Source organism: Sebastes umbrosus, chromosome 5 (assembly GCF_015220745.1).
Source record: "Sebastes umbrosus isolate fSebUmb1 chromosome 5, fSebUmb1.pri, whole genome shotgun sequence".
NCBI classification, from domain to species: domain Eukaryota; kingdom Metazoa; phylum Chordata; class Actinopteri; order Perciformes; family Sebastidae; genus Sebastes; species Sebastes umbrosus.
In genome coordinates this window covers 18941955-18962791 of record NC_051273.1, presented here as the reverse complement: position 1 = coordinate 18962791, position 20837 = coordinate 18941955, and the positions used below count along the sequence as shown (strand labels likewise).

At 39.1% G+C, this 20837-nt stretch overlaps 2 protein-coding genes across 4 annotated transcripts in view; one reads left to right on the top strand and one right to left on the bottom strand.

Annotated features, from left to right (window-relative positions):
* Positions 1–2018, top strand: part of tnni3k (TNNI3 interacting kinase) — an 18522-nt gene extending 16504 nt beyond the window's left edge. For both annotated transcript variants that reach the window (XM_037769397.1, XM_037769396.1), the window contains exon 25: positions 686–2018. In XM_037769397.1, coding sequence (XP_037625325.1) covers positions 686–765 — 80 coding nt within the window. In that variant the 3' untranslated portion in view covers positions 766–2018. The remainder of the gene's footprint in view (positions 1–685) is intronic.
* erich3 (glutamate-rich 3) lies at positions 1885–20837 on the bottom strand. Of its 2 annotated transcripts, XM_037769394.1 has the most exons (15): positions 20743–20837; positions 17951–18235; positions 15864–15957; positions 13738–13863; positions 13554–13625; positions 13206–13334; positions 10726–10884; positions 10389–10598; positions 9568–9748; positions 9145–9331; positions 8059–8291; positions 7787–7933; positions 6816–7184; positions 5424–5558; positions 1885–5328 (listed from the first exon to the last, which is right to left on the bottom strand). In XM_037769394.1, exons 2-15 carry the CDS (start codon positions 17968–17970, stop codon positions 2030–2032), a joined length of 5361 nt encoding a protein of 1786 aa, XP_037625322.1. In that variant the 5' UTR covers positions 17971–18235; positions 20743–20837; the 3' UTR covers positions 1885–2029. The 2 variants fall into 2 exon arrangements, with proteins under 2 accessions (XP_037625322.1, XP_037625323.1); XM_037769395.1 differs by lacking the exons at positions 15864–15957; positions 17951–18235; positions 20743–20837 and adding an exon at positions 13953–14329.

The window sequence follows — 20837 nt, the reverse complement described above, 5'->3', positions numbered from 1 at the left end:
AAATCCCACTTAAAGATCAATATCAACAAAGATATTATATTTATATACATTTTTATATTATTTTTATATATTTTTTACACATATATTAAAATAAAAAATAAATAATAATAATAAGTATTATTATTATACAGGTTTATATTATTATTTTATATTCTTATATTTTATTACATTTTTCGACTTCCCTATCTGTGGCCCCAAATATGCAGACACAAATACACAGATAAAAAAAAAAAAAAGATAATTTCTAAAACGCCTTAAAGCATACTCTGCTTTATGGTCTATTTGACTCTAAATGGGACCATAATTTACTAAATGAACATCATGTTGTATTGAAGAAGACTTGAAACTAGCGATTGAGACCATAAACTCATGTTTACAATGTTTACTGAGGTAATAAATCAAGTGAGAAGTAGGCTAATTTTCTCATAGACTTCTATACAATCAGACCTCTTTTTGCAACCAGAGGAGTCGCCCCCTGCTGGCTGTTAGACAGAATGCAAGTTTAAGACACTTCAGCATTGGCTTCACTTTTCAGACCCGGAGGTTGCAGCCAGATAAGAATATATATATAGAATTTCACCAGCCTTCTCCTAAAATTTTAATATTAGATAGTATTAATGTTGTTATTGTCAATATTATTATTCAGAAATAAAACTGAGTTGTCATTGATTTGTCTCTTTTTCAGGGTACGTGTCTGATCCCATGAGCACCATGAGATTCTGCTCTTCTTACAGCAGCAACGGCAGCTTTGAGGACAGTAACTAAACCCCCATTATTATTACCTTATTAATTCAGATATTCATGCCTGTTTTGACTGTTCATTTTAAGTACAACTGTATAAATAGATGGTAGAAGTAGATATTGCTAATCAAGTTGCAAACTTAACTGTATTTTGTTGTAGCGGACTATATTTGGATGAGTTGTTTATGACTTTACAGTACATTCGTAGTTCCCAATATCTCTAGTCTTGTGTTATATGAGGTTTATTTGTTACATACATTATGTTAACATTTTTTTTTACTGTATGTGTGACAAGCAAAATTTGTTTTTGTGTACATGGTTTGCATAAATCTGAAGTTCCCGGTCAATTTGTGCATAAATTCAACGTACACACATCTACATTAAAGTCAAAAAAAAAAAAAAAAGCAGAAAGTCACTCTCCATCTCACGGTTTTTATTTGTTTGAGTGGCCAAATCACACATCAGTCACTGACATATATCAAATGAAAAGTTGAAGCCTCACAAACCCACACTAGTCATAAAAATAAGGCAATACAAATAAATATGGAGTATTTTTTTTTAAAATAAGAGGTAGTGTTAGCAGCAATAATGACACAACTCTGTGCCTAGATTTGACATTTCACAATGTTATCACTGTTTTATTCGACTAAATAGTAGCCTGATGATGAATGAATTATCCATGTTAGCTTAGTTTAGCATTCCTGTTGTTCGTCTAGATGTCATCTAAACAAATGATTACTTTAAAGCACTAAGATTGTCATTAACACAGACACAGTGCAATTACAGATCTCTGATCAAAGCTGAAGTAACATCAGTTGAAATGTAAAGAGTACTTGGAACAAACTAAGCTGCGGGAGTCCAACGACTATGAATTATTCAACCGTGTGTGAGCGCGAGTATCTGTTTACAGGTAATGGGTGATAGCGGCTGCATTTGATACCTCACACAAACTACGCCTCTTTGTTACCAACAATAGGAAGAGATGATCTATTGTAAACTTTTTAGGCAGCAGTCAAAACTCATCATGCAGCTTCTTCTTGTTGGTGAGTGAAGGATGAAGACTATTTAAGAAGCCATTGTGATGTAAACACAGAAACCACAAGACACTTGAGGGCTTCTGTCAAAACTAAAATCATCTTGTATTCACTACAAATGTTTCTATTTCTTAATGTGGCCATCTGATTGTCTAATTGCTTGTTTTTTAAATCACTTTTATAACTGAACTGCTTTTATATATGTTTTCTTGTAAACTAAGCAAGTAAAGCATCACCGTACCTTAGTGCCAGCTCTAATGTCCACTCTCTGTCCTCGCAGCGGTCAGCAAAGGGTATGAACTTGGACCGAACAGCGTTTCATCCACTGAGAAAGAGCTCAGCCGGTCTTTACTGAGAGTGTGTTTGATGTCTTGGATCAGCTGCACGTCTCTTTTGTCTCCGTTGATGCTCGCTTCTGACGGTTGGATGTCTTTATGGTGGGACTCCTCCTGGCTTCCATCGTCTGACTTGGACGTCGTAAAATCAGTTATTTCTGTAACTTCTCGACTTTGTAAGTCACTTTTTTCCCACGTTTCTTCAGTTTCTTTCAGTTCGTTCAGCCCTTCTGGACTCGTCGGACGCTCGCAGGGCTCTTCTGTTTTGGATGAAGGTAGAAGATCTTTCACCTCTTCAATTGATGTTTGTTTTTCATTCAAGTCAGTAGTTTTCTCCTCAATTTTGACACTCTCAGGTCTTCCGCTGGCTACTGAATGATGAGTACCTGCAATGCTTTCCACTTCAGTTTTGGAAACGTCCGTTTGCTCAGAATTGTCCTGCATTAAACCCTCTTGCACCCTGTCATCGCCCATGCTTCCTTTGTGCTCCTCTGACCTGACCTCTGACTCTTTATCATTTTGTTCACTCTCTGTTTTTGGGATCAGGTCTTTCACCTCGGTCTCCTCCACTTGCAGAGTGTCTTTCTCACTATCTTCAGAGTAGTTGCTCTCAAGGTTTGACACCACAGCTTCCTCTTTGCTTTTGTCCCTTGACTCATTTACGTCCTTTGGCGTGCACTCTAGTTCTGGATTTTCAGACACCTTCGCAATCTTAAGTGGACTCTCTGATCTCGGCAGCTCTGTAGATCGTGTCGCGCCTTCATTAGAGTCGTCTGAAGTCGATTCCTTCAAGTCTTCTAAAGGTTCAACAAACGTCTCAAAATACTTTGATGTTTGATGCATGGTCACCCAGTTTGTGACCAGATCTGTGTTGTCTTCTGTCGCCAAGGCCTCTGGAGGTTCTTCACCTACTGCATCGCTCTTTTGTGTGAGCTGTGACGACTGTGCTTGAGGTTTGAGCAGCACGCTCGCTCCTTCCTCCGAGGCCTTGCTCGCCTCCTCCGAGAGGTCAAGAGCAGCAGCATTTTCATCAGTGCGTGGGTGTTTGTCTGTGTTAGAGTCAGACGGTGCTGTAGACTCGTCTAACTTGTGACCTGTATTGTCTGAATCCACAGCGGTGGGTGTTGATGTTTGTGCCTGATCAGCTGACGAAGCAACCATCACCTCAATGACGTTACTCTGGACGTTGTTCATCAAATCTGAATCTCTGTTTTCATCATGAGGGTCAGATATGTTTCCATTTTCATCTTGTTTTGTTTCACCGTCCTTTCTGTCGTCTGATGTAGATTCCTCTTGTATTTTCGTACCAGACGTTTCCGGCTCTGAGTCGTTTTTTGGCGATTCATCTTGCTTTTCCACACCATCAACCCTTTCCTTATCCTCACTTTGTACCACATCAGTGTCAGGAGATTCGTCAACTTTATCAAGCTTTTCAGCACCATCTCCAGACTCCACGGTTACTTCTTTTACCTCTGTGCTCTCACCCTCTGTAGGTTCCTCTGTTTTTCTCTCGTCCTCTGCTGTTTTCACGTCATCTTTGCCTTCAGTTTGAGCCTCTCCCTCATCCTCAAGAGTTTTGTTCTTTGCTTCGGAAGAAAGCTCTCCATTTTCAACATCAACTTCTCCCTTTTCACTGTCATTTCCTCCTTCAGTTTCTTTGTTTGACATCTCTTCAGTTGTTTTCGTCCCATGTGCTACATTTGCTGCTTCACTGTCAGCGACATCCTCTGACTCAACAATATTTTCATCAGATATTTTCCCATCTTTATCCAAGTCTACATCTGCACTTTTCTCAGATTTCTCTGTAATCTCAGATATTTCTTCTCCGTCTGCAGTCTTATCAGTTACAACTTTTTTCTCTTCTGATTCTTCATCATCTTTAGTCTTCTTCGCAACTTTCTCAACGTTGTCCTCCTTCTCTTCCTTTTCTGCGTCATCATCCTTTTCTTCATCATCAGCTGTGTTTATCTTCTCACCCTCATTAGTTTGATCAGTTGTGGCTCCCTTTTCTTCAGCTTCTTCCTCCTCATTTTTATTCTCAACACATTCTTCATCTCTTTTTGTCTTTTCTGATTCATCTACCTTCTCTTCATTTGTAACTTTATCTTCTTCGCTGTGGGTTTTCTCAGCTTGTTCTTCGCTTTCCTTTCCTTCAGTGTTTGAGTCACTTTTAGTCAACTCTAAAATGTTTTCTGTCCTTTCTCCTGTCTCATTATTCTCTTCTTCTTCTGTCTTATCTTTATCCTCCTTTTCGCTTTCCTCCCTATTTTCACCTTCTGTTATCTCATCTGGATTTGTTTGCTTTCCTTCCTCCTTACTTTCCTCATCACATTTCTCCTCTATTTTATCATCTATTCCCACAGATGATTTTTCTGTCTGCTCTTCTCCCAGATCGTCATCCTTACTAGCCTCTACTGCTGACAATTCCTCTTCTTTAATATCATCTTTAATGCTCTCATCCTTTGCGTTGTCTTCACTTATAACTGCTGTTTTTTCAACTGTGGTGTCTCCGCTGCCCTCCAACGAGCTGCTTGAATTCTCTGCTATGACTTCAGTCTCTGACGCTCTGTCTCTGTCCTCACTGTCTCCCCGCTGCTTCTCCTCTGTGTCGGTTACAGGTGCCTCTTCACAGTCGAGGGCCTCTCGCTCCTCTGAGGGCTCTGCTTTCATCTCCATTGTCTCGCTCGCTGTCATCGCCTCCGCCTCTGCATTATCTGTCGCTGCTGTCTCATCAGTCTTTTTATCCGGCTCTGATACTGATGACTCATCCTGCTCACTGCTTTTTGCCCCTTGCCCCGTCTCGTCGGCCTCCGCTGCAGTTTTTTCCTTGTTTTCTTCGTCTTTTTCTGCAGCATCACCATCAGCGGATTTAGCTGCTGCTTCTTCTTCTTGAGGTTCTGAAGTCTTGTCATCTTCAGATACAGGATGCAGAGTTGCAACAGTATCTTCTGCGTCCACTGATTTATCATTTTCTGCTGGGTTCTTGTCTTCTTCTGATGCAGCCTTTTCATCTTCCTCTTCTATTTTGACCTTCTCATCTTTAGCATCACCGTTCTCGTGGAGCTCTTGTTCAGTTTGGTCCTCCTGTTCTTTTGGTTCAGGCGTCGCTTCATGACCCTGTACAACTTCAGCTTCACCAACACCTTCCTCACATTTTGTCTCTTCTACAAGGGTCTGTTGCTGTTCTGTAAATGTCACAGATTTCACTGCAACTTCATCTGCAAATACAATGGAGAGATTGTTTAGGAAAATATGTATTTTACTCTTGTGTAGTTTGAATTGAATTATTTGAATGCAAATGAAAATGTGGTACCCTTGCTGTCCTGTTCAGGGCCTTTATCTGCGGACTCCTCCTCCTCCTCAGTGCTGGTGTCGCTCAGTTCGGGCTCGGAGCTGCACTGTGACTCCTTCAGTATGGCTTCTGCCAGCTTCTCCTGCACAGATTTGGCTTGGGAGAGAAAAAGAGACATGGCACACGCAGTGATATAAGTTCATGTTCTAGCAAGCTCAGGATAAACTTTCGTGAGCCACTCATGGTGATGAATGATGGATATGAAAAAGGCATTTTTTGAACAATGCAAATGCAATGAGAGAACTGAGCCAATGAAGAAACGTACAGCCATAAACAAAAGAATGTCTTTAATATTTCCAGGTGCAAACAGAACATGCAAAATGATAATTAACATGCACAGAAAGAAAAAAACACACATAAACAAGCATGATTCAGTACACAGCAAAAACACAATGTCTTAAAAAGACCTATTTTTGTCATTTTAGGATGTGAATTATTTGAAACTCTAGATGATAAAAAATTAAAAGAAATAAAGGAAAATTTGGCACTAAATTGTTTTGTGCAAAACGGATCCCAGGAGTTTGGTTGAGGAAACCTACAATTGTGGTTTCATTAGTGATACATTTTCTAAACGTGAGTTAAATATTTACAGACATTAAGAAAAAGAAGAACGCTGCTAGTAATGCAAAAGTAGATTTGTTTGGGTTTACACTCCATACTTATAAACTTGCATATTTTGTGCTTTTTGAAACCCTGGGACTTTAAGTATGTACAGTATGAAAATATATGCATTTTTACAATCAGTGGCAGCTTCCTCCTTCTTTTCTGATTGCATTTTCACCCTCCACCGGCTTTTCCCTTTGTTTTCCAAGCTATATTTTGAAATGTTTATTTATTTCACATGTTTGCTTTAACCAGAACGACATAGTGCAGCTTTAAGACAAATAAATTGAGTAAAAAGCAAACATAAGTTAGAACAGGCTTACGTTAAGCCTAAAAACATTGTCAGTTGTGATAAAAATTAAAAGAAATATTATTATTATTATAGGTGAGAATTTCTTAGTAACATCCAAACATCTCAAAACTCAAATTGAAATTTAACATTAAAAAGTGGATCTGACAGAGACACAAACAAAAGAAAAATAATGGAAAAAATAAAATAACACACAAGTAATTTTTCCACTATCAAATTTTACAACAATCTTCACAATCTTACTTTAAATATCACAAACCGAAAATACAGTACTGTGATAATTATTTAGTTGTTGCCATGGCTGTATTACTGTATTTACCTATGCACACCACATAAAGCCCTGGTTGAGATAATAGTGGAAAAACCTCCATCCAAGATGGACTGATCCATTTGTCACTCAGGTGAAATCTCCAGAGTTGTATTAGTTGGTTTATACTCACCCCTCTCCGGTTCCTCCTCCTGTTTGCTCTCATCTACCGTTTTCTCCACCTCTTTGTCTCCGGAGGTGTCGTCGCTCTGTTTTTTCTCGTTCCCTGAGGGGACGCTGGTGTCAGAGACGTCTATCTCTGTGCTGTCCCCCGCACTGTCCTGTATGTCTGAGTCTTTAGGCGCAGCAGGCTCGACCTCAGTGACAGCAGCTTCTTGTGGTTCATCTTTTCTTTCGTCTGGTGGAACAGCAGTTTCCTCCTGGGTGACTACTTCAGGTTGCTCTGCTTTCTCGTCCTCTCTGGAGTCTTTGGTGGCTTCGGCGTCGCTCTCCTCCCGGTCACTGCCTGAGGAACTGGAGCCTGAACGAGACTTTATGTCCTCTGTGCAAGAAAGATGAATACTTTAACTCTCCAAACTTCCAATTTATAACGTAAATAAATAGAAGTAGCAGTTTCTCTCATAGTAGGGAAATACTAGGGGTGAGAATCACCAGAGGGCCCCCAATACGATGTTATCACGATACGATCTTATTGCGATTTTAAACATTTAGTATTGCGACAAGATATATTGCAATACATTGTGATTTATTACCTTTTTTATCAACAGCTGTTTTATCTAATAAGATACTCGACGTCCGTGTATTGATAAAATATTGCCACGCAAAATATCGCGAAACTATGCTGTATTGATTTTCCCCCCCATCCCCAGGAAATACATCATTAAATCATTCAAAAGATGTCTTTCTGGTTTATAGACAACACAATGTAATTCCCTTATATAAAGTTCAGCATCTCATTGAAATCTAGGCTCCTTAGATCAACAGAAATTAGTGTTTGAATTCCTTCTAAAAGATACAGAGTGATTCTGTTTTGCTGTATTTAAAGTGGAGTAAATTATGCGTGATGAAATGCCACTTCACTCTCAGTTATTTTCTTCTCATGCAGTACTTGAAAGATGTGTTCAAACAAGAGATTCCACCCACCGTCCTTCTCGTCATCTTCAGTCTCAGAGGCGTCTCTCTCTTTAACCCGTGTTGCAGTTTCACCGGACGGAGACGAGGATTTCTTTTCTTTTGCCTCGGCATCTTCTGCAGGGTCCTCATCGTCTGCTTCAAAATCTTCCTCATAATCTGAGGAGGAAGACATGGAGAAAATTCATTGAGATGCACTGTATGGAAAAGATCTGCGAAGTCAGTCGCATATATCTATTTCTTATTGGTGTTTTCTTTTTACTCAGATGTTTCAGCCATTATACCGTCTCTGACTTTGTCCTCCTCGGCTGCTGTTTCTTCTTCGACTTGAGTCTCCATGTCCTGTGGTTGTCTGGTTTCACACTCTGAGTGGGATGCAGCTTCGTCTCCAGTCCTCTCTGTCTCCATCTCAGGAGCATCCTTTGGGCTGGGGACTGACTCTTCTCTTCCTCCGTCCTCTTTGACCCTCTTCGGTGGAGGAGTGGGCTTCTTGTCCAATCCCATTGCTATAATGCACCTGGAAAATTGAGCATGATATACTGTACAGTGTGAAGTTTAGAGGAATAGTTTGATGTTTTGACAGATTATCATCAAGTTAATATGGTGAGGCTGTTACCAAACAGTTGGTGAGTAGACAAAGAGCAACATTAGTATTCATTTGGAGTCATGTTTCTGGCCAATATTCACTCTCTGCTCTGTTTTGTTATACAACAACTCCTGAGGGAAATATCTGGCTGTTTAGCTGATAAATGCTCCACTATGTTAACTAGCTAGTTGCTGACTTTGTCTGTCTGCTGTATGGTGCTGAGCAGATAGCATACAGCCATTTTTACAGCTTAGTAGCAACCCCTTTTCACATACAAGTAGTCGTCTGATCAGTTGTTAATATAGAATATTGATTTTCAATATGAAGCTGGAGCCAGGAGATGGTAAGCTTAACTTAGCATACATAAAATCACACCAAAATTTATGAAAACTGATTTTGTGGGTTCTTATGAGTGCTTGCAAGCCCCTTCGTGTGGAGGAAAATTATTTGGACGGACCTCGACCAATGAAATCCTTTGTTCCAACTGATCACTGTCATTCTTCATAATAATTAGCCATGTGCTTCTGTTTGTTTGCACGGAGAGTGTGTATTTTCTGAGCAATGGACCTTGGAACATTGAGCGTTTGGTTCTCGGGGTAACGGACTGTCGGACAAATGGGCTTTTTATGGTCCAATGGGGCATTTTTTGGACTATTGGTGTTTTGGAATAACAATGGGCCGTCCCCTTCTCAACACCCAATAATGCATAACAAACGCTACTACCTCAACAACCAAATAGAGCACAAAATATGGCTTGAGAAGGAGCGATAAAAGGAGACCTTACTTGTAACAGGGAGAGGCTCCCTCTACGCTGCAGAAGCCAAAGTGTCCGTGCCGGCCACCGAGTCTGGAGCCCTTCCTGTGTTTGAACTCGCAGCAGGAGCTCAGCCGCTCCACCTGCAGCCCGTTCAGGAAGAAGGTCAAGCTGAAGGGGAAACCTCGGTGTCGCCTTGAAATGAACTGGAATGTCTCTGAGGGAAAAATTGAGGATGTAGGTGAGAGGTAAGAACATTTTCAAGATGCAGAAATAACTCAATTTTAAGTTATTCTATTGACTGGGTGACCCTTAATATAGTTAGTTTGTTTGCTCAAAGGCTGTTGTATACACACTTGCATTATCTAAACGACCTCCCTCCTGAGAGTTGCTCTTAATTGTGTACACAAACACACGTATGTAACAAACACAATCTCAGATCCTCACACTGACCTCCCTCGCGGAGTTTGCCCTTGAAGACACACAGGTTCTCTCCTCCACAGTGTTGCTGAAACACTTTGACCTCATCCCTCATGTCGGTCATGTCGTGGGAGAGATGCACCGTTTTGCCAAAGTACATCATGCTTACACACACTCTGCTCTGGTGCACAGAGCTCCTCAGCATGGGAGGGTCCTGGATGGGAAAAAAGGCAGGTTGGGGTCAGTTAAATCTAGTTTAGGGAAATGTTTTAATTTCTAAAATCCCAAATTTGATGTGACGGATGTACTCTATCTTTATAATATAAAGTAAATTATTCTTATAATATGTTACTGACTTATGCCTCTTTTTCATTTTGCCTCGTCTCTGATATTTTGTCCTGATAAATTGCAATATGACCAGTTAAGAATGGACTCAATTGCATAAATAAATTAAGGTCAGAGATTCATAACATTGTTAAATTGATATTTAATTTGCTTTTAGTTAATTTGATTTTGTTTATTGTCCAGCCATAGTGTTACCACTGAGTTATATATATATATTTTATATATAATATATACTGCATTTAACAATAGTCTGAGATGAATGAATATAAAATGCTCAGGATCCCTCTATGCTGTTCTGTATTTGCATTTTGGCAAAGTTTAGAAGTACACATTTATAAAAGACACACACCAAGTCATATAATATAACTTTCTCCTGCTAGTTCTTGCAAAAATCAATGCATTGTCTAGAAATTTTAATTGTTGTTGCTAATTAATCCAAAGGGGCTACAGCTTGTAAGTTTGTTGTGGAAGGTTTTGTTGCCAGGGAAAACATAAAGAGCGATAAAGACCTCATTGACGTCAGCTCCGCTGGAGGCGGTGGTAGGACGCAGTCTGCGGCCTCTGAGCGTGCCGCTGGGAGTGACCTTTACCCCCCTCTCTTTCCTCTTCGTGGTTGGAGGCACTGGGGTGACAAAGTTGTTGATGACTGGGAGGACGTAGGGTGAGATGCCACTGGAGACCTCTGTTGTGGTCCGATGTCTCTGGGACTCCTTGTCCATCTGGGAGAGAAGTTAACAAAGTGAAAAGACTTCAGTGTTTTTGCTGTGCAGCAGATTAATGACAATGTTGTAAAGGCACATGAATGGGTGAATGAACGAATGAGTCGCTCATGTGTTGCGGCCTCACAGTGCAGTTGAGCGGCTGGTCGTTCTCATTGGAGGACTCCAGGAGTCTGTAAGGGGAGCTGCGTCTGAGTGAAGCCGTGGTGCTGTTGCTGTGGATCGGCTTCAGACGCACGGGCCTCTGCATCTTCCCCGGAGCCGTGTTGGGTCGAGACGAGCCCGGCTGCAGCACCAGAAGCACAAACACACAATCAGCTTTCTGCTAATTACAAACACTGTATATGTGTCGCTATGGAAACCAATACAGTACAGTGTAAAATAAGTTTAATACAGTGAATAAAAGGCTGTGAGAGTAATAAATGTGTCTCATTTGATTGTTTGTTGTGCTTCAGTAAAACAAAACAACTTAACGTATAAATTGAAGAGAATCAAAGCACACGTTTGAGGCTGACATAATGGGAGGAATAATGCTGTTTTATGACATAATATTTGTACATTTTCATTATATATATTTAGGTTGAAAGTTCATTCTTGACCTTGGAAAAAAGCAGTTGACAAAACAATCTTTCCGTAAGATTTAATTAGTACTTCTTCTAGAGCTTTTGATCGTATCATATGTTGGTGTTTTTGAATTTTAGGTATTGTTCTGTTAAATGCAGCTTATTTGTTCTATGATATTATATCTTTCTTTGCTTGATCTCATAAATCTTTGCTAATGAAAATGTAAAAATACAGTACATATTGGAGGCACACATAACTGGAGGAAGAGGCATTTTATAATTCTTCATTTTGATATTTCTCACTGTAATATGTTGTGATATTTCAATTTAATGTAATCTGCTCTATTATAAATGATATACATATTTATATCATTATACAGAAATGTTCCTTAATGTTATAAATCATAAGCTTTTTTTAAATCAGTTTAAGATAAATGACACAATAGATGTGTGAAAATGCACATTAGTAATGTGCCTTGACCTTTTTCCCCAACTAATCTCTGTTGATGTATTTCAAACAAGCCTCCACGTGCTGAAGTGTGAGACGTTTGCAGACTTAATACGAGAGAGATTTCACAGGGTAAACACAGAGATCAAGGCCAGGATTACCAGCTCTATTTACTCTGGCATCAAGGTCTGTGACTTTTTATGTTTCAAAGATAACACACTTCACTTAAAACACTCTTGTCTGCGCACACAGCAAACAGCAGCTGAGACAGCTCTTCAAATCTAAAGCTGCCTTCAGATGGTAAGAAATTTGCTCTTCGCTCACCACAAAGTAGGGCGTAGAGCCTGGCAAACAATGGCACAGCCAGCGCAGCATGTTTTTACCGCTGATGATGTGTGGGCGGAGGTGTCAGTGTAAACATGCCCAATGCCAACTATCAGCAGTCACAGATAATGATTTTCATGACAGACATTCCTCATCTGAAAGAATGTCTTGGACTTAAGCTCGGTTTTTTGTCCAACTACTGCCAAATGTAGGTGCTACAATTGAAGGAATAGTTCAACATTGCTTAAATGAGAAATTGATACATATCTGTATGGTAGATAAATCTGTCCTGGAGGCAGCTAGTACATAGTTTAGCATAAAGACCATAGCTTGTATGTATGTAAGAAGTGGATGAAGTCACTGTGACATTATCCATCGGTTTGTGAACTGCGGTTGTGAAGCCCTGAGTTCGGCATTTTGGCCGTCACCAAATGTCAATGACAAGGTAGCCACGCCGTAAAGCATACCCTGCTTTATGGTCTATTTGACCCTAATGGGACCATAGTTTACTAAATGAACATCATGCTGTATTGAAGAAGACTTGAAACTAGCGATTGAGATCATAAACTCATGTTTACAATGTTTACTGAGGTAATAAATCAGGTGAGAAGTAGGGTCATTTTCTCATAGACTTCTATATATTCAGACTTCTTTTTGCAACCAGAGGAGTCGCCCCCTGCTGGCTATTAGAAAGAATGCAAGTTTAAGGCACTTCTGCATTGGCTTCACTTTTCAGACCTGAAGGTTGCCCACTGATAAAGACTGGAAACAGGGAAACAGCTAGCCTGGCTCTGTGTTTACACTTCATTGTTTGTACGTGTTGAACTAACTAAAATGTGTTAATTAATCATGTTTAGAGGTGCTGGAAGGCTTTGGACAGAGTGAGGCTAACTGTCTGATTTTAACCAAAGTTGGAGGGATGATGCATTTTGACTGTGTGTTTTTCAAGCAATAAAAAAATCATACTAATGAGGGAACTACAATTAAAATTGAACCTCATATTTTTATATTGTAAAACACAGATCTGATTGACCTATCCATCATTAACTGATAAAGGTCTTTAACTAAAGGTCGAGGCTTTAAACTCAGACATAATATCTCAGAGACCATGTCGTGGCATTTAAAAATCTTCTTTGCATGATGGAGATGCTTTAATTAAAGGTCAAATTTCAAAAGGTACTTGATTAAGGACTTGGATCAGATAATTAAATGTGTTGTTACAGCAGTATCCACCCAATCTACTGGTGCACCATGACGGGTGTTTTGACTCACGGACTCGGAGGATTCAGAGTGCTCCCCCTCTGGACCAGAGTGCTGCTTTCGGATGCCCCTGGCACCCGTGGGTGGGCGTGGAGACAGGATGCGGATGATTTCTTCTTCATACCTTTTAGAGCGATCCACCTTCCAAACAAGACCATTCATTAATGTTGTTGCTATTTTTTGTGTAGCTATAAGTGTTTGTTCCAAATTGAGATATATTTTTACACAATTATCTATAAATAATTGCACTTTAAATAATGGTAAATGCTAATGATGTTTTTGTTTTTGTTTTATATGATTAAAGAGTCATTAGTTTACAAAGTAGGGCAGCAAAGCAGTGTTTAAATGTAAATGACGTACTTTGATCTTATGCACTCTTTCCCTCCTTGCAAACTCCTCCAATTTCCTTTTGATCTCTATTTGATGGACGCGCTGTATGGGAGGAGAACAGCGCAAATTAGCATCATTTATTATTCAAGGAGAAGCACAGATTAGCTGACAGTGTTTTGACTGTTTTGTCTCTGGTACAGTGTGTTCCTCCCACCTCCATCTCCAGCACCTTGTGGAAAATGGCCTGGGCGAGGCATTCTCGAATGTGTCTCTGGTGGGCTCTCTGGATCAGCTTGTGTCTGTATTCCTTGTCTGGGACGATACGTCCACTCCTGGTGATCTGAGAACAACAACGGACCCAGCAGGGTTCAAGACACAACATGGGCTTTTGAAGACAGTTAACAATGTTTTCATACTGAGGTCATCAACAGCTGGTATTTTGTGCAGAGATACAAGATCATTAAAGGCCTTGGTCGGTGGTTCGATCCCCGGCTGATCCGGGTCATGCTCACATGTCGATGTCCTTGAGCAAGACACTTAACTCCAAATTGCTCCCGAAGGCGTAGCGATCGGTGTGTCAATGAGTATTTAAATTAGATTCTGATGGGCAAAGTTGGCACCTTAGTAGCCTCTGCCATCAGTGTGTGAATGGGTGAATGCTGACATGCAGTGTAAAACGCTTTGAGTGGTCTGAAGACTAGAAAAGCGCTATATAAATGCAAGTCCATTTACCATCTACTACGAGTAATGAAGTCCTACGCCGTCACAAACAACATCTGAATCAGAAACTGATGACAGTTGGCGGTTGTTTGGTTTTGGACTGTTAACTTAACTAAACTTAATTACTTAAAGATTGAGAGATTTGAAGCCGTTAAAGGCTTTAAATCTGCCAGATAAAGTAGATTTCCTTGCAGCTTTTAAATAATGTTTTATGCAGCTTTCATGTTACTGATGGCAACTACCTAACAGCCGATATTTAATCATGATAATAATGATTACGAGATTACAATATCAAAAATAACAAAATGTCCCTCACTGCAAGTGATTACAGACTGTAAAATGAGTGATACTGTTGGTGATAATATAGACAGTATTTGTGGCCAGTTCTCACCGTATCATCACCATTATCATCATCATCAGAGCCTGGATATTACAAATACTAGAAGAGGTCGTACATCCATATTCGCCAAGCAAGCAGCAACCATTTTTTCCATCCATTTAAGTGTTCAGTTATATTTTCTGTATATTTTTGTTTCCCTAATACTGTTTCAAATCCTTCACACTGCCAGAATATAATACTTAATCCGAGAAATACTAAATTATTTAAATATATTTTAATTAAATTCAATATCTTTTAGTTTTAAGACAATCACATTTTTATTTATTTAGTGGTAAAAGTGTGAGAATCAGTCTTCTAAACCACCATGTGTAATTTCTGCGTAACTGTAGAGTGTGAATAGTTTTTAAGGTCGTTAAATTCCGAACAACGACACTGAGGACGTGACTTTGATGTCATCAATGGTAGCTACGGACCTGAAGCTGTATTACAGAAACTTAACTTAACTTGCAGATCCTATCTTAACTGTTTGGTAACCATGGTGATTAGGGTTAGGACCTGATTTAGGAAAAAGGCGTTACATAATGAACAGTTTCTAAGTCAATGTTCCTAACTTGAGATAGGAAAAGTGTATCACACAAGAATCAAAACTTCCCAAAATCTTAAATAAACTCTCCTAACTTTAACCGTCAAGATGTCCTAACTTTCACTTTCCACCACTTTTCTTCTGCTCTTTGGACATTAGAGCTTCCTTCCTCTTTGTATCATGTGTACTTATTTTCTTTTTGATAGCATCACTCCGTTGGATGCCAGATACGGTATGCACTGTGTCTGCTCTCTTAACCCACTCTCTTTCTTTTATCTCCCGAGTTAGCGTTGTTCTAAATTTCCCAAAAAGAACATCTTTGGATTTCCCTACAGATGTTACCGACACCTCTAATGCCCAATGTAGTTTTTGCTCCATTTTTTGTACGTTTCAATGTATGTGTCAGTATGTTTCAATGAGAAAAACAACGGTTGCAAAATTGTTTAGCTTGGCGAGACGAGAAAAGAAGCGTTGGTTGCTAGGTAACAGGTATAAAAGTTGATAAGCGATGTTGGATTGAGTATTCAGTATTTCCTAACATGAGATCAGATAGGATTCCTAAAGTTAGTTAGGATTTGTTTCTATAATACCAAATCCTATCTCAGACTCTTCCTATCTTAATTTAAGATGGGAAGTTTCTGTAATACGGCCCCTGATCATCATCAACATCATCATCATCATCAACCTGTTGACGTACCAGTCCTGCTCTCTGCAGGTGTCTCCTGATCCGAGTGTTGCTGAAGTATCCAGCCAGATGTCGGTCTGTGAGACTGTTGTAGGCTGAAATAAGTCTGCAGAAATTAGATAAAAACACAAAAGAGACACTCAATTAATCCCAGCCAAAGAAACGTAATTAAAAAAAAGGCTTCACTTTAAGACACCCAGACTTTAAATTTTGACTTCCACTTGAGTAACTCGAGAGTTCTTGATTACAGAAAACCAGAATCTCAATCAAATGTTTTAGTGGGGCACCATGTTTGTTTGTTGGTTGTTGTTTCTTGTCCTCATTAATGAGACATCAGGTCGTCGGCAGCCCGGCCCGTCTGAAAGTGTTTTTTCCGACACAGATTTGATTTCCTTCAGCATTTGTGTACGAGACAACAGGATCTTACAACTATAGGGTCTGTTACCGGTGTCTGATTACGCACAGGAATTAGAGGGGATGGCACACTAAACCCCGTCTGCCTCCTCTTTGTGCTCCTGCGGCTTCGTTGTCTCTGGTGCTCTTCAGCTTTGGCTGCAGATTTCTCTTTGAACCACAACAAGATGGTTGAACTATCACGGGTCATTTTTTACATGACTTTCTCTGACCCAATGACGCTTTGAGGAGATACGTTGTGGCACAGAAATATATCATGCTAATGTGTCAAAGCTGTGTTTTTTATTATCTTTTAGTTGGCCTGTTAGTACCCTAGCCTAACAGTAGCATTGGCATGTGTTTGGAGTCAACTAAAAGTAGATCACTATGCCTCTTTAGTAGGGCTGTCGCGAATACCATTTTTTGGGCTTCGAAGCTTCGGTGAGAAATATTTGAAGGTATTCGAAGCTTCGCGGTGCAGCGCAGCAGGCCGACATGTTCTTCAGTTTGTCTGTCTCAAACTCCCCGTTACAGTGCCGCTGCCTCACTAATGTTGACTATGAATAATGAATAATGATGTGGGATTATTCCTTAATTCATGTTTTTTGGGGGGATTTATACTTTATTATTACATATATTAAAAAACAAAAAACAAAGCATGCCAATACTGATTTGGAGGTTTATCACCATGGCAACGGTCGAAGCTTCGAAGCATTCGGGTCAGCCCTACTCTTTAGTGCTTTAGTGACTAATAAATGCTGTACATTGTACAACTAAGCCTGGATACAAAACTTAAACGTAAGTAAAACAAGTCTGAATCGGTTGTAGGTAAAGAAAATTTAAATAATAAATAAAATAGGCAGATGGACTCTACCAGTAGTGTAAGAAGTATTCAAAAGGTTTAGTTAAAGTTTTACAATAGAAAAATACTCCATTACAAGTAAAAGTCCTGCATTAAAATGTACTCAAGTACAAGTACACAAGTATTAAGTAAAAGTACTCATTCTGCAGGAGAATCAGTATCATATAATCAGTGTTACTGTATTATATTACTTTAATGTTGCAGTTTGAGGTGGAGGAGCTCATTTTAACTACTTCATATAATAGTGTAATCCATAACAATGCATCATGTTTTATAACTTGTTTTGAATGTAAAATCTTAATCTGTAAAGTCACTATCAGAAAAATAGTTTGAAGTAACACATTGAAATACTAAAAAACAAGTACCTCAAATGTTTACTTAAGTACTTAAGTACTTAAAGTAAAGTAAATTTGATCTTAATACCTCTTTGACAAAAAAAGTATTTTCATCACTCTCCATCTTTGTCTTCTGATGTTTCTCAGGTCATTTGTTGACAAAACTGCAGTTTAAAACGTTTTTTAATGGTTTATTAGTTTTGGTGGACTTATTAGTACAATATGGCCCAGCCTAATAGTAGTAAATAGTGCCTCAATGGTGACTATGTTGCTAGACTTGCTAGAATAGTGTCGTTTTGTGACGCACTTTGTTTAACAATTAGTTATCATTAGCATAATTAAGAGTCAATTAAAAGTAGCTAACGTTAGCTAATTGCCAGACATTTACCTCCCATAATATATTGGTATTAATGAGTTCGTTTAATGTTTTCAAGTAAATTTAAGTAAAACAAAAACATATCAGCTCCCCAAACTCTTGAATATTAAAACATTGAATAAACTGTACCTACCCTGGGCTGAGGTGACTCATGGTTGTCAGCTCGCTCTCTCTCCAGATATTTAAGGTAAGAATGGCTGTAGTCTTCGCTGGAAGACGTCTGGACCGATGTAAAGTCACATTAAGCAGAGCAGAGTAGTTATAAAGTGTGTCAGTGTGTTTCCAGCTGACTGAGTCTGTGAGGCTGCACTTCTCCTCCTCAGAGCGGAACTGATGACACTCACTGGTTGCTATGGAGATCACGTGACGATGCTGCCAAAGAGGCTGGTTTCCATTTACAGAGTCCCAACATCTAACCCTGGATAATACACACACACACACACACACACACACACGCACACACACACACTCAATTTATTTTCAATTAACTGTAGTGGTCGTGGTGGTGGTGGAAGAAGTACTCAGTGTAAAACTACAAACAAATTACAATTACAAATCCTACTTAAAGGTCCACTATTATAAAAAAGTGAGATTTTCATGTTTTTTTTTTATTATAAAGCAGGCTTAAGTCCTATATAAATACTGTGAAAGTATCGAAACACTCAATCTACAGGGAAATACACACAGCCCGTATTCAGAAACTCTGCATTTGAAACAAGCCGTCAGGATTTCTGCCCATTCGTGATGTGAGGTAAATACAGGCATATTCAGGCCGACAGTATGAGGAAAATAAAGTTTTTTTTTTAACATTACAGCATGAAACATGTTCTAGTAGAAACACAAAATAAGTATGAACCTGAAAATGAGCATAATATGGGACCTTTAAGTAAAAGTACATAAGTATTATCAGCATAATAGTCCATTGTGAGGTTAGAAGAATAGGTATGATATAGGAAATGGCCCTTTGGACTTATTTTACCCTCTGGGGATAGACAGGAGCCCTGCATATGGTCACATATAGAGAGTATTTGTACAGTATTTGTGGCACTTGTCATCCAAAATACTATCTCAGCTTAAAAACTGAAAGTCATATTGAAAAAGAAATGTTTTACTATGAGCTGCATGACGCTTCACTGAAGAGACTGATGTATAATGTTTACATAATCTTGAAAATGCTCACATTTGAGAGACGACTGTGTGCGTGTCTGTAACAGATTTATAGGCCAAAAACACAAGAGAAAGTGAGGAGGGTCTTGGCAGATAGCTCCCATCCTCTCCTCAGCTAGTTTGAGCTCTTGAAACCCTGGGAGGCGCCTTAGAGCATCTCTGGCAACTAAAAATGGATTTAAGAATGGAAATGGAAGTCCTTCATACCAAGTGGCATCAATATTATTAACTCAACAAGATGACTGAACTATGTGTGAACTGTTTTAATGTGTAATATGACCTTGTGTATATGCGTTTTACTAACTGCTGTCTGGTTTTTATACTGTTGTTTCCACCCTGGTGGACAATAAAGATATATTCTATTCTATTAATAGGCTAATGGGGGGAAAAAAACAACAACTTTATCCTCATAATCATATATACATATATGCAATATGAAACTAAATTATTAGTCATGTCTTATATATTGTAAGCAACAATAGTTCATATCAGGCAGAATAGTTACAACTTTAATATACCTACAAATCTGTGATGGCAAGTGACTTTCACAGTAGTGCTGATTAATACAATTATACATTAGTCTCTTCAGTGAAGCGTCATGCTGCTCATAGCAAAACAGTTTTTTTTCAATATGACTTTCAGTTTTTAAGCTGAGATAGTATTTTAGATGACAAGTGCCACAAATATTGTCCAAATACTCTCTATATGTGACCATATGCAGGGCTCCTGTCTATCCCCAGATGGAAAAATAAGTCCAAAGGATCATCCCTATTCTTCTAACCTCACTATGGACTATTTAGCTGATATTATAGGATTTGTAATGAAGTAGTCTTACACTGAGTACTTCTTCCACCACCACCACCACCACAGTTAATCTAAAATAAGTTGACAAGCTAGTAGTCTACTCATCAGATGATCAGAAATAAAATAAATTGAGTAATTAATCTGTCTAAAAGCATGTACTTCCGTAAGTAAGTAACTGTGAAGGAGTACTCATTGGGAAGTTGGTGCCATATATTGTCACTATATGGCATATAAATGATGTATTTTAAATAATATACTGTATTTGTTTGCTCTCACTGACAAAAAACCCACATGAAATCACTGCTCTAGCCTCTGATTTAAAAGGTTGTGAAATATGTGACCCGTAGACGACCCAGCACAATAACAACATCACTGATTCAGTGATAAAACCCTCAGTTTGTTTTCACCTCAGGAAATAGATTTACAGTTTGCCAGGATGAGAAGCTGCAGGTCCTCTGTTGCCCTCTTGTGGAAATATGGAGAATTGTTTTTGCAGGACATAGCATCGTTTTCACATTTTTCACTATTAGTGTGTATGGATTGTTAAGCTGCATCTTATGTGAAACAAATTAGAGCAACATTAACTCTGTACTGATCACATGTTTATCTTCATGATACATAGAAGTGTGGTGGCTTCGCTTGCTGCTTTCTATCTTGCAGTGGCCTTAATATTGTGTTGATGTATCAAACAATATGTCAGACATGGTCTTTGAATTTTGTGGCATAAACTGCTCATGTTCATAATGAATTGAAGTGTTTTGTCAGTACCAGAGTTGACCAGTAAGAGGAGTCTTGTTTTATGTCTCAGTATGTGACAAAGCCTGGGAGTCTTGCCACTTAAGGGATCACTGATAAATACAGTAGGAAGGAAGAGGAGAGGATTGTTCTGTGCTTTGGTCTTTTGGTCGGCAAATATGCAACAGGAGATACAGATAAACGTAATATGAAACTTACAGGAATGTCAGAGGTTAGACGGGGCTCCTCAGCTGGTAGGTTCAGGGTCTCAGGAACACTTGATCCTGATGCTGTAGGTTAAACTCAAGGTCTCT

Coding starts and splice junctions, on each gene's coding strand:
- erich3 (XM_037769394.1), bottom strand. CDS start 17,970: ATGAGTCACCTCAGCCCAGG. Junction 8,292..9,144: donor GGAGCCTCTCCCTGTTACAA/GTAAGGTCTCCT, acceptor TCAATTTTCCAG/GTGCATTATAGCAATGGGAT. Junction 7,934..8,058: donor GGAGGACAAAGTCAGAGACG/GTATAATGGCTG, acceptor CTTCCTCCTCAG/ATTATGAGGAAGATTTTGAA.